The sequence below is a fragment of the Trachurus japonicus genome, chromosome 8 (genome assembly GCF_045865225.1).
Source record: "Trachurus japonicus isolate A0001 chromosome 8, Traja_1.0".
NCBI lineage: Eukaryota > Metazoa > Chordata > Actinopteri > Carangiformes > Carangidae > Trachurus > Trachurus japonicus.
In genome coordinates, this window is record NC_140914.1 from 11,161,798 (window position 1) to 11,175,324 (window position 13,527).

At 43.9% G+C, this 13,527-nt stretch overlaps 1 protein-coding gene and 1 pseudogene across 4 annotated transcripts in view; one reads left to right on the top strand and one right to left on the bottom strand.

The window, feature by feature from the left end:
• The first annotated feature begins 30 nt into the window (after window positions 1–30).
• Window positions 31–4,745, top strand: LOC146982696 (uncharacterized; annotated as a pseudogene). The gene is made up of 5 exons (XR_015036272.1): window positions 31–165; window positions 1,212–1,371; window positions 1,522–1,848; window positions 3,263–3,410; window positions 4,090–4,745. The product of XR_015036272.1 is annotated as an uncharacterized LOC146982696 (transcript).
• The window catches only part of mrtfbb (myocardin related transcription factor Bb), a 48,085-nt gene continuing 39,020 nt past the window's right edge, over window positions 4,463–13,527 (bottom strand). For all 3 annotated transcript variants that reach the window (XM_085783802.1, XM_085783799.1, XM_085783800.1), the window contains 9 exons: window positions 12,679–12,860; window positions 12,160–12,291; window positions 10,998–11,245; window positions 10,621–10,753; window positions 9,621–10,526; window positions 8,377–8,502; window positions 7,065–7,196; window positions 6,919–6,979; window positions 4,463–6,826 (listed from right to left, as the gene is read on the bottom strand). In XM_085783802.1, coding sequence (XP_085639928.1) covers window positions 6,360–6,826; window positions 6,919–6,979; window positions 7,065–7,196; window positions 8,377–8,502; window positions 9,621–10,526; window positions 10,621–10,753; window positions 10,998–11,245; window positions 12,160–12,291; window positions 12,679–12,860 — 2,387 coding nt within the window. In that variant the 3' untranslated portion in view covers window positions 4,463–6,359. The remainder of the gene's footprint in view (window positions 6,827–6,918; window positions 6,980–7,064; window positions 7,197–8,376; window positions 8,503–9,620; window positions 10,527–10,620; window positions 10,754–10,997; window positions 11,246–12,159; window positions 12,292–12,678; window positions 12,861–13,527) is intronic.

Consider the following 13,527-nt stretch of genomic DNA (forward strand, 5'->3'; position numbering starts at 1 on the left):
CCCAGGAGACTTATCATGTGACATTTCCTAAACAGAGCAGGTGAAACTGTGTCCTGGCGATTTGAATATTTTCCTGATACAAGTGAACACTACATGCCCTTGTTTACTTAGTTTGAATGTTACTTGTGCAGGATACAACACACTGGGAGCAGCGCAGCTAATAAGGTTATACACATTACTTTTCTTCAACAGCCGGTGATAATCATTTTCTCTTTAATACAGTTTAAATTGACTTTATGAAATTAGTAGTGGAGATGTTTGAGTATTGTTTTTGTTTTTAGTGTGAATATCTATTGCATTGTTTTAAGATTGTTATGCTGCCCAATTGTTGCTTTGAAAAGTATTACCTCTGTTTATTTACAAGTTTAAAAACCTTTACTGCTAAAAAACATAACCCCAAAATATTAAATATATATTTATAGATTTTTTGGGGGCCTGTTTATCAAACCAAATATATTTGCGTTATGGAAATGTCTACGCTAATCTCGAGTAGTTGTTTCATAATTAGCGAAAAGTGAGATGGAGTTTATTCTAAAATGAATTTAATGTGTAGGACTTGCTACAGTGAAAAGTGAGTGTGCCTTGGCCTCTTCTCAACGGCCTCACATGACCTTTCATTAGTTTGTCTAATATAAAATTTGTGTTTATTGCTGACTGAGATGAACAATAACACCATTGACGGGCCCACTTACTTTTCCTGTTTAGTATTTCAACCATAAATAGATAACCTGCAGCCAACACGCGACAGTAGCCTAATCCTCTTCAGTAACTCCTGTGATCTGCCTTCTTTTTTCATTTTTGATCTTTCAGATAAAGTAAATATATGCAAATGGATCCTGTAAATACAGTTTCCTGTTGTGGTTTCAAACATTAAAATGACTGCAAGACAAAAGTGACTCAGTATGAAGTCAGTGTAAAGGAGATTATATGATGTTTAAATCTAGAAAAGTAAATAATTGATATGAATGATATCAGTATTATTGATCTATTGTAGGGCAAGTGCTTCCGGGCCTTTATTTTGAAAGGGAATATGTGCAACATTAAGTCAAAACCAGCTAAATCCAACTTTATTTTTCACTTTATACCCACATGTATGCACCTCTGGATCACAGGACACAACACTGAGCACAGCAAACACAAAGTGGACACACACACATTAACATATGAGACTCATGAGGCTAAAAACAATCCAACAACCTCTCTCTTTTCAGTCTTCAGCGTTCACCATGACGTCTTCTTCACACAAAGATCTGAAGGTGATCACTACAGAGCTGAGACACCTTTCACTGAAAAGGCAGCAGCTTCTGGAGAGGAAGAAAATCCTGAGCATATTCCAGGAGTTAAGGAGACGAGCTGAGTTTGGACAAACAGGTGACACATGGAAACGAGACACAGATTTCCAACCCACAATGAGACAAACATGATAGAGAAGTGAAAGCTTTTGCATAGTCCACAGTAAAAATACTCACTTCCTACTGTCTCTGCTGTCCACTTTTTTTTTTTTTAAATTATTTCTGCCAGAGGAAGCAGCTTCAAATCAGATTGAGCTCGACAGCATTGATGACAAACTGAAGGTACTGACTGAGAAAAAAGGTGAACTGCAGGAAACCCGCGACAACATCATCAGTGGCAACGATAAGAGTGGGAAAGGTGAAGTCCTGCATTAGCCACTTGTTTCTCACTCCATCACACTTAAAGCCTGTAGCCACCATGGTTTTGTTTTTTTTTAAATTTTGTTTTAAAATTCTCTCTTAGAGGTTCAGGCCACGTCCTTTGAGAAGAGTGAACCTGCTGATCGTGCTTCTGAAACAGGCGTCTTCTTTATTGTGGCTCCACCTGTGGTTCCTGGTGAGTAGTGAAGCACAGATTCTCATTGTAACACTCACATCTGTATGAACAGGACAGAGAGAGTCTGTGCAAAAATATAAATGTTGTGATTCATCTGAGCAACAATTCTGCACTAACAGAGCTGGAAAAATAATTATTTGATTTACTGACATTCATTAAACTGTTGTTCCTGGATATGAACAACAACAAGATGCTGTTACTGGTTTTAATGTTGCGAATCCTGGGAATATTATAGACTGTAGCCTTACAGCAGTCAGCTATAACATTAAAACAGGTGACAGGAAGTTTTAATGTTTTGACTGATGTGTGTAGTCTTTGATCGCTGGTTGGTTGTAAACATTTAAAGCAAACAAATTAAGTTTTAAATCAAATCACAATTGAGAATGGGAAGGTGGTATCAGACTTTTGGACCCTGCTGTACATGTCAGTTTTAATGTTGTGCCCGATCATTAAATGTTCACTTTTATATTATAAATAAATACTTCAGTATTTTTACGAAAATGTGAAAGATTAAAGCAGAAGTAAGCGATCCGGTCGTTTTGGCTAACTTTTTGTCAGCCGATGGAGTTAGCAGTCCCCGCCCTCGTCCCTACGTCACCACATTCACGCGCATCCCTTCTCTCTCCTCATTGGATAAAGGTTGTAGGATACAAGGAAAGTTTTCTCCTCGGCTTACAGCAGAGCAGAGTGACTGACAGACCCGTGTTTCAGACCAAACACTCTATATAAGTGATTGCTGTTGGAAGATATAACTATTTAAGACTTATATTAACACAAAAATTCCGCTTACTTCTGCTTTAAGAGAGGAAAACTATTTATTCCTCCATTTCATCTGTTGATCGTCAAAGTTTTTGACCAAACAGCCTCAACATATGTTTTTGTATTTGTGAAGTTTAGAGAAATAATGAATAATAACTATAAAATAACTTTTATTTATATAGCACCTTTAAAAACACAAGTTTATAAAGTGCTCGACAAAACAACAAGTCACAAACAAGTACCATTAAACCATAAGTGATGGACCGCTCAAGCAATACAGCAACACAGGCAATAGGAGAAGCCAACAACAAATTGAGACCAGGAGGACTCAAATTAAAATGCAGGATGCAGTTTATTGGATAAAATAAATAAAAGGGGGTGAGATATGATGAGATGAGAAAAGACGGGATAAAAGAATTAAAGCAGAAGAAGGTGTAAAAGTAAAACTAAAGGCATCTGAGTAAAACCGTGAGATAAATATGGCAATAGTGAAGGGCGGTGTAAAATGGGGAACTAAACCAACTAAGAGAGTAAGGGAGCATTACAACAGGGAATAAAAATGATAGCAAACAAAAGGAAAACAATAAATGATGACAGAAAGAATGTTTCTTTCAGTGATAGTGGATCCTACATTTCTTTTTTCTCCTCCTCACAGCTCCTACTGTAATCCTGGATACAGACAAACTTCCGGCGTGTCCCTGCAGGACTCAGTGTCCAGAGTGTCGTCAGTTCGTCGAGACAGAGACCTTCACCCACGTCAGCAGTGTCACCTGGCTGGTGTGCGTCATGTCAGCGATGCTTGGGTATGAGAACTTTGAGGAAATTATTTGCCTGATTTGTGCAGCCTTAAAGGGATAGTTCAACATTTTGGCAAATGGGCCCATTGTCATAATCCCTATAGTTTTAGGAGTAGGTTCGTTACCTTTAATTGTTGGTGCAAGCTATTTTTCGAACGGCGGAGCGGAGCCGTGAGCTGCTCAGAGATACGCTACGGAGGCTCATGGGATTTCTTGGTTTACCTCATCAAACTCATCAAATGGTAAATTCATGCAAAACCACTGATGTGCGTTCCTGTCGAGGGCAGTTTTTCAGCAAGCAGTTTCTGTATTTGCCTCGAAAACAACTCTGTCCCGTAATGTTCTGTTATTATCTCATAGCGTGGTGAATGTGCAGGTCACAACTTGTCCACCAGAGCGATTTGGAGTTGTTGGATTGTGTATTTGATGAGTTTGATGAGGGAAACCAAGAAATCCCATTAGCCTCCGTAGCGTAGCGCTGAGCAGCTCGCGGCTCTGCTCCGCTGTTCCAAAAATAGCTTGCACCGACAATTTAAGGTAATGAACCTACTCCTAAAACTATAGGGATTATGGCAATGGGCCAATTTGCCAGAATGTTGAACTATCCCTTTAACAACACACACATTCACACTTTAACATTATTTATCCTTATTTTTTTATTAAGTTCCTGTTCCTTGTTTTCCAGCTGCGTGGCTGGTTGCTGCCTCATTCCCTTCTGCATGGATTCCCTCAAATCCACCACACACAGATGTCCAAAGTGTCGGACGTCGATCACCACCGTCAAAAAGCTCTGAGAGGAAAACGTGTCCTGGAAAACTGAAGAACACTCGTCCACTCAACCTGATGGTGACGTAGTATTTCAGAAGAATGTCTTCGTGCCCTTTCTTTAACGGAGCATGTGTCAGAAGAGACGTATGATGTTGACTTACACAGACCAAGCGTTTGTATTGTTGTGTATCATATCAGACTTTTAACCCAATGTCAACACTTTTCTATTAAGGCTGACAAACATGCGAGTGTGAAGTCTATTTGTTCAACAAACACAACAAACCTGAAGTTGATTGTTGTACAGTTTTTTTAATGACAAGCACTGGAGGGTAAATGGTGAACTGCAAATGCTCAAAGGCCGAGTGTGAAATCCCAAATAATCTCTGTATTTACAAAACGACTGCTACATTTGTATAAAAGATAACATAAATACACAACGTGTAAAAGATGTGGCGTACAAACACAATGCTTCTTGCGGCTGCGTTATACTAGTACAGTAAAGACAAAAGACTTCTCATTCCAGCACTTATTATCCATAAAGGGTGACGTTTGAACGGTCAGATGAGGCACTGAGTCGCTGATAGGAAAAAGAAAAAGAAAGAAAAAGAGTACGTTTCAGCTCCAACATTCAGACGTGTCTGTCAGTGATGATCCAGGAAGTTAAATCCCTAATGATCCATGCTCACTCCAGCAGCGTAGCACCGGGACACTGTGCTGCTGTGTTGGGTATCATGTTTTATTTGTACTGTACAGTATTCCCTTCATACCATAATTCATCTTTTGCAAGTTGCTAAAAAAAAAAAAAAGCAGATTTATCCAGCAGGTGTCACTACTACTATACAAATCATCTGTTATTTCAGTATAAAAAGAGAGTAAAAAACAAACGCACCCTGGATCACACTCATGAATACTGTTCATTTTCTGCAGGTTGTGTACAACCGCACATGTTTGTACTTTCAAAGCTTCTTCAATAAACTACCTGACCCAAAAAAAAAGATGAAGCTGATCTTCATTCAGTCATTTTAACCCTGTAAGAGCCGATGTGCCAGACTTAAAGCAGTGACAGTTTCTTCTTATTATTTATTTGGACGCAGTCTTGACAGTTCTCCTTTGTGAAGCTTATAGGACAACTGGTCTTACAATATTACACAGTGTGCACATGGCACACTTTGTTTGATTTGAGAAACACTTGACATTTACAGGCTGTTCTCATCGTTGTAGTTTCTGCTTTTTACCGCAGTCAACACAACAACGTACATTCATAAAGATCGGAGGGCAAAGAGGACAAAAAACGTGAGAAGAGGCTGATCACAAACCAGCGGCACGATTTAAGACGGAAAGCTTAAAGGCCACTTTTACTCATCAGCCACATCTGCCAGTACCAGTCCAATGTTATGTCAGTCTCCACAGATAATCAGAGGGTTTACAGCTCCTCAAAGGACTGATTCATGTGGCCAAAGAAAGCAGAGCGGAGCTGCTCAAACCTCCAGCAGCTCCTGTTCTCTCCTGGAAAACAAACCCATTCCTCTCCTTAAATAATTAAAAACGATGTTTATCTGAAAAAGGTCTGATAGGTGTGTGTGGATCCACCTCAACAGGAGAACTCAGTCCCACACTTCGAGTGCAGTTGTTCTGGATTTCGTCTCCAATAACGTTGATAGATTCATCGGAGCCGAACTCAGATGAACCTGACTTCATCTTTATCACGCGATCATTTATTTTTCGGGCTAACAGAAGAGTACAAAGTACAAAACCTGACATGTTAATGGTCTGGATCCAGAATGCAGAGATGAGATATTTTCCCGTCCTGCACTTTTAAACTTTTAAACCCCCACTTACCCCCCCCCCCCCACTACCCCCTCCCTCCTATACTGCACTCCTCCTCCTCCTCCTCCTCCTCCTCCTGGTGGGATGCTCTGATAGATATGCACTTGGCTGGTGTGCCACTCTCTGTCTGGCATCCACCAGTCTGAATGACCTCCTTTTTTTTTCTGTCTGCCCTTCTATGTATAATTACAAGAGTAAATGTACTGTTTGGTTACAGGTAATATGCAGTATATGGATTACATACATACAAGTAATATATTGATTAATACGGCTTATAGTGAGAACACACCAGTTATGGACTGATTGATTGATTGATTGAGTGATTGAGTGATTGATTGATGTAAAATTACCTCAGGTCCATCAACACAGTTCAGGAGAGTCCAGGAAGTCGGAGGAGAAGACACCCACTGGTGTTGACATGTCCAAAGCGTTGACGCCCTCGGCTGGCACAGACAGCGTGAGGTCCAGCCAGTCCATGTTGTCCATGTTGGTGCTGTGCAAGGGCGGCGTGTGTTCGTTAAAGTCCACGTCCATGGCGTCTAACGGCGAGTGCAGCTCCTCCATCAGCTTCAGTGTCTGTGGCTCGGTGGCGTCGTCGTCGTCGCCGGCGCCCAGCGTGCAGTCCAGGAGCGAGCCCAGCTGGGCGTCGGACGTCAGCGCGGCCAGACAGGGCGAGGGCTTGAGGGGTGAAGAAGGCAGCTGGGCCACTTGGACCATGGGAGGAGGGCGGGATAAAACCATGTTGATAGGAAGGGTGGTGACGCTGGCGGTCACAGGGAGAGGTTTGTCCAGGCTGGGAGGGTCCTGTCTGATGAAGGGGGAGATCTCTGGAAAAACAAACGCAGGAAAAGTGTGAAAATCCCCCAAAAAATCATTATTATGTTGACCTAGTATTAAAAAAAAGTGCAGTATTTCTCACCTCCACTCTCAATCAACACGTCAAACAGGTCATCCATCTGCTGGCTGGCTGCAGTGGGACCCTGCAGACAAACAGTAACCAGTTCAATAACAACTTCAGGATGTTCTGTACTGAAGTGTGTGTTTCAGTGTGACTTCATGTTGCACCTGAGCAGCCGTCAGCATGCTGCGCGTCTGTTTCACCGCATCCTCGTATCTGGGCGGGTCTTTACACTTTGACACGTGGTTGGTGAACGTTGGCTGCTGGAAGAGGAGCGGTGCTTGGCCCGGACTGGGAGACTGTTCAACAGGAAAACACAACAGTGTTGAAGAACAGGGGACATGTGATACAAAACCATAGTTCAAATGCAGGCCACTCTACACGAGGAAGGTGTATAAGTAGGGAGGCAACCGCCATTCCGACATCCCACCAGTCCGACATATAGGCCTCTAATTGTCTAAATGGCAACACTTAAAGCAGAAGTAAGCGGAATGTTTGTGTTAATATAAGTCTTAAATAGTTATATCTTCCGACAGCAATCACTTATATAGAGTGTTTGGTCTGAAACACGGGTCTGTCAGTCACTCTGCTCTGCTGTAAGCCGAGGAGAAAACTTCTTGTATACTTCCTTGTATCCTACAAGCTCTATCCAATGAGGAGAGAGAACGGCATGCAGGGCTGTGTGCAGCCAAGGGATGCGCGCTAATGTGGTGACGTAGGGACGAGGACCAATAGATCCATGACGAGGGCGTGGACTGCTAACTCCATCTGCTGACAAGAAGTTAGCCAAAACGACCGGATCGCTTACTTCTGCTTTAATTTTCTATCAAATGTCCCATCATTCCGACAATTTTTGCCTCCTATGGTCGGAATGACAGTATTTTTTTTTTCTTTTTTTTTTTTTAAACATCTTGCCTTTCTGACAATTCCTTTAATAGCGTATTTTATAAGATTTTGCACTGGTTGGGTTTAGGCAATGATGAAAGGAGTTGGTTAAGTTTAGTAAAAAGACCAGGTAGAGGCTAGACAGGCCAGATAGATAGATAGAGAGTCCAGGTGAGAGTCCAGATAAGTATTCTTACCAATACCTTCCACCCACAGCTGCTTAGGATATTTGTTATGTAGTCCCTGTCTGTGCTCTGCTGCATAATTATGCACAACCAAATGTGGGTACTCTATCAGCATGTGTTAAAGAAGGGAGTCACCTGTTGAGTAACGCACATTTCCTTATATTGAAAGCCTTGTTGAAATGGTGGGACGTTCACATGTCGGAATAGCAGTATTTTGGGAAGGTGGTATGTCTAAACGGTGGGATGTCGGGATGACAGCATGTAACCTTATAAGTAAACCAGGGCACCAGTTATGGATTCATAATGCAAATGATCTCATTTTCCATCAACATAGTTTGTGAGAATCCAGGAAGTCAGAGGAGAAAACAGTGGTTAGAAAGCAGAAGAGACCACAGCGTCACTTCTCTACCTTGTTTCTGGCTCCTTTAGGGACGGACTGATTCGCAGCAGCAGCAGCAGCGGCGGCTCCTGCAGGACATCCACTCGCTGGGAATGTGTTGAGTAAGCTCTGTGCTGTGGTATCCACCCTCCACCTCTGCACAGCAGAATTTAGACAAGTCAGCACCATGGCATGCATTAATGCAATCAATGTGGTTAAAATGCTGTCTGCTACATCTACGCAAACGTAGCGCATTGCAACACACACACACACACACACACACACACACACACACACACACACACACACACACACACACACACACACACACACACACACACTCTGTGGGAGGAGATGCTTCTGTGTGAGTGTCCGAGCAGCAGTGAGTCGTGGAGCCGGAGGGAATTAGATCAAATTGCTTTTAAGCAGAATAACTTGGGTTAAATTGCTGCGGGGCCTCTTCAGCTGAGGCATCACCGTACTTCACTCCCCCTGTGACGACACTGTTTCTCTTCCAGTGCTGTGTTTGCGCTGAGCTGTGGTTTCTGTTGCTAATTCTGGCTGCGTGCTGGGTTTGAACTCCGAGCTCTGAGCTCTGGGAGGGACGAAGGAGGGCAGCGAGGGCGCCACGGTCGGCCCCTCACTCAGCACCTGCAGCCAGAAGCCCCGTGTTTCCACAGGCCTCCTTTTGATGTAAGGGGGGGGGATTTCACCACCCAGCTGAGGCCTGTTATTACCGTGGCAACGAGGGCCGAGCATTAACCCGTGGTAATACGTAATTGATCGTTAGTGAGGAAAAACATATGATACGTGATACGTCGGGCAGCGCAGCGCCATGAAAAACATGGCCGTCAACAACTGAACAGCAGTTTACTGCACCGAAAACAGACATTATGATTCCAGGTGCAAACACGATTCATGCATGAATGATCCAGTGTGTGTGTGTGTGTGTGTGTTTTGAAGGAATCCACGGTCACAGCTGATAGTGATGAGTAATAAGGAGGCAGAGCGAGGCGCGAGTGTGTTTTCGGTAACACTTTACTTGAATAGGTATTCATAAGATTGACATAACACTGTCATAACCATGACATAACAGCTGTCATAAACATCAATGAACACTTACGACAGCTGTCGTTAAGTGTCATTCGGTAAGTTATGTCACTTTTAATGCAAAGTTGACATTGTTTGAGATGTTTTTTTATGTCATGGTTATGACAGTTTTATGTCTATCTTATGAATACCCATTCAAGTAAAGTGTTACTGCGTTTTCTTACCTTGGTCAGGGGCTGAGTGTGAGTGCTGCACTGCTGCTGTAGTGCTGCTGCTGCTGCTGCTGCTGCTGCTGCTGCTGAGGCCTCTATTTTCTGTGGCACCTGTCCAGAGGTCTGGATGAGGCCTGTGGCCGCGCTGCTTACAGTGGGATGTAATTTGATGCTGTTGGCTGGGAGCTGGAGAGCGACTGCTGAGGCAGGAAGGGATGCAGGCAGGAGGATCTGGGCCGCGGCCTGGACAGACTGCAGGCTCTCCGGCTGCTTGATGGTCTGATGACTGATGATGAATTGGTTTGGAGCGGCTAAGTGGCTCTGATCCGCAGCCTCCTCCTGTTTGACCAGCGCTGGCAGACCGGGAGAGCTGCAGGCCGTGGAGCAGTTCATGGGAGACCTGTTCTCCTCTTTGACCTGCACGGGGCCGAGAGGGCTGAGCTGAGGCGGAGAGTCTCCCTGCTGACTCCTCTTCTCCACCTCCAGCTGCATCTTCAGCTCCTCCACCAGCCGCTGCTCCTGCTCCAGCTTCCTCATCAGCTCCTCGATCTGACGCTCCTTCTCGTGCAGCCGTTTGTCCTTTTCAGAGTCTTTCTCGTGCAGACGTTTGTCCTTCTCGTAGCACCGTGTGTCTGTGAGGAGCTCGTCCTGAGGAGGAGTCAGAGCATCTGAGAAATTTACCGGACTGTCTGCGATACCACTGTCCTCTATGCCCAGACTGGACACCTTGGAAGCTATAGGGGACATGGGTGGGGTTAACCTTGTGTTTTCACACTGCGACGCTACTGGCGTTTCTGCGGCAGCAGCGGTCTGCATGTTCGCCGTCTCCTGATACAGCTTTAGCCTCTCTATCAGGTCCGTCTTAGTCCCAGAAACGGGCAGGGATCTGCGTTTTAGCTCCATTTTCAGCTCAGCCACCTGTAAACAGAGCAGATCATGGTCTCAGAACTGTGCTCCGCAGCATGCATGAGGCTCATACAGTCAGACTGCGTGCAGGCCGACCATGTGTCACCTTCATCTCATCCAGATTAGCTGGTAAATGATCCGGCTTGCGGTTTGTCTGAGTGTGGCGAGGCTGTGCAGGGGCAGACGCAGCGTTTCCACTCAGAACGCTGGAACAGCTGGTTTGTACCTCAGTTGCCGGTCTGTTGTAATAAGATGGGAAGAAAAAGGGAGTACAGAGTTTGAACTATTATCCATTTTTCACAATTAACAGCTTCTGTTTGGGCAGGAAATGTAAAGTATTCGAGACAAACAACAGCTGTGCACAAAGAAGTTGTGGCAGTGAACTCCACGTTCGCTGAAACCAGATGTGGGCATTTGATCGAGTTAGTAGAAAATTCAGATTCAAATAAAGAAGAATGTTTTTGTGGCTAAATGAAGACATACTTGACTGGAGCAGGCAGCACGGCCTGGTAGTTGAACTGCTGCTGCTGCTGGCTTAGGATCTGCAGCTGGAGGAACTGCTGCTGCTGCTGCAGGAGGCGGGCGTAGGCCGAGTCCATCGGCACTTCATTCAGCTCCTGTTTCTGGTCTGGAGGAATGTACTGATGGTACTTCAGCTTTTTCACCCATGGTTTGGGCTCTTTGCTCTTTTTGCTGCGGCTTTTATCGCCAGGTATCTTGGGCAGGCTTTGCTGCGGAGCACAACAAAGACAAAAAAAAAGAAAAAAGAAGGGGGCATGTAAAACCCGAGAGGACCATCTGGAGGAAATTTGATCCCTGTGACTGATCTCAGTCCAGTTTAGCAGGGAATACAGTTAGCATTTCCAGTACCAACATCGCAAGACTTGGAACTGATACTGGATTTTTATAGCTCGAAGCGCCTGAGGTGGAACATTGTTCTGACACCCGATGAGAACTGCAGGATGAGGAAACGGGTAGTGGAAATGTGACCCTTATTGTTTTACCACCTGCAATTACAGGATACACATGAAAATGGCTTGGCATCGGTGCAGCAGGTTCTGACTATGAAACCAAAAACTCGAGTTGAGTCGAGCAAAGCACACACCCTCCAATTTGTCAAATTCATTGCCCTCTCATATTGCTAGGGAGGGAGCGTATATCTCATGCTCAGAGGATAACTGGGTTATGATGAATGCACAAGTCATTGCTTCACCCCCATCCTTTGATTTTTGGCTTAGACTTTACGCAGCCTGACTGAGGAGCCGGCCTGAGCCAGCCTGTCATTTGACCCTAATTGAAGACAAACTGTGGCTGGCACAGATTTAAAACCACAGATTTGTTAAATGACTTTAAACCCTGTTGTTCTTTGAACTGCGTTTGACTTGGCTGAATCCTGACTTTCAGTTCACCCCCTAAAACCGAAGCGACTCTCGGAATGACAAAACACAGACGCTGTATCTTCTGACACTGTATCTATCCTCGCATTCCCAAAGGAAACAAAAAACCCACGCAGTAAATAAATCACAGAGGCAGAGAGCTGAGGACCAGCGGTCAGTTTCATGTCAGCTGATTATGAACGCAATGAAATCATCCTTTAAAAAAACAAAACAATGGCTGCTTTGCTTTTGCCAAACTCGGAGCTCACCTTCACGAGAAGCGGGCCTGGTGTCACAGCGGGGACGACGGCGGTGATTGGCTGAGGCGCAGACCCAGACCCTTGTGGGTTGTTTTGCTGCTCGTTGCAAGAGACGAGGTTGGTTAAATCTGGTGGGGAGTGCTAAGAAAAGAAGACAAACAAGAGCATGAGCCGTTCAGTAAGAACAGTGAAGCCGCTACGCCTGTTAATCATCATCTCACGCAGGAAAAAGAAAAGCGCCTCGAATGAAACAGTATAACCAAAAACAGGTAGATAAACAGTCAGAAAATAAGAGCTGAGCACAATATGTCCAAACTAATTGTGAAAAACACATGGCTAGTACATGTTGTGTGGAAGCATTAAATAAAATTAAAGCTCTCAAAGTATTGTTTTCGCACAAGTGAAAAATTGCAACATCAGAGAACTTCACCTTAACACGACATGTTTTTGAGAATCTAGAGTAGGAAACTTATGAAGACCAGTGTGTTTGCTGATGTGGACAGTTTATAATGGTTTGTATTGGTTCACCTGTTTGGGAGAGTTTAAATGACAGGAGGATGAAGTGGCCTCTGTCCCTCCAGACTCCCTGACAGAGGCCGAGGTGGAGCTGGGAGTTTCCTGACTGGAAGGCTGCTCCGGTGATAAGGCATCACTGCTGTCCTCATCAAAGCTGTAAACATCTGGCGTCTTAGACTGGTTCGCCTTATCACCTACGAGGGGCAAACATCAAACATAAACAAGGATGAATGAAAAGTGGAAGAAGAAAAAGAGCATTTGTCAAACTGACTTTTTAAGCATTTGCTCAGAGCGGCTCTGAAAGGCTGCACTTTGCTCTGAGCTGACGTCAGCATGCTGACATAGTTACAGCGGGAATGCTAACATCTCACTAAGGGATGTCACGATTACTTGTTTTCGCGATTAATCACGGTATTAAACGCCACAGTTAATTCATCATAAAGATTCCTAAATACCATCACTTTCCAAAAAAGATAATGTCGGAACCATCTCAACAGATGTGCGCCAAAGTAAAGGTAAATACACAGATACTGGTCCATTTACCTAATGTAACACTGAATCGGTAGGAACTTAAAAGTTTGCATGTCACTTGAATACTTCAAACTTCCCCTGGGGAGTATAATTGGTCCTTTATTAATAGATACTTAAAATATTTTGTGTAAATAATTAGCATTGTAATTATTTAGACTATATTTGACATACATAGTGTTGTGAAATGAATGCATAATAATCGTGATAATCGTAATACCATGATTATTTCTCTGACAATAATTGTACCAAGAAAATGTATAATCATGACATCTCTAATGTCACTAGATCCCTAAAGCTGTGATGCCACAGAGGAAACTGAGCAGTCAATCA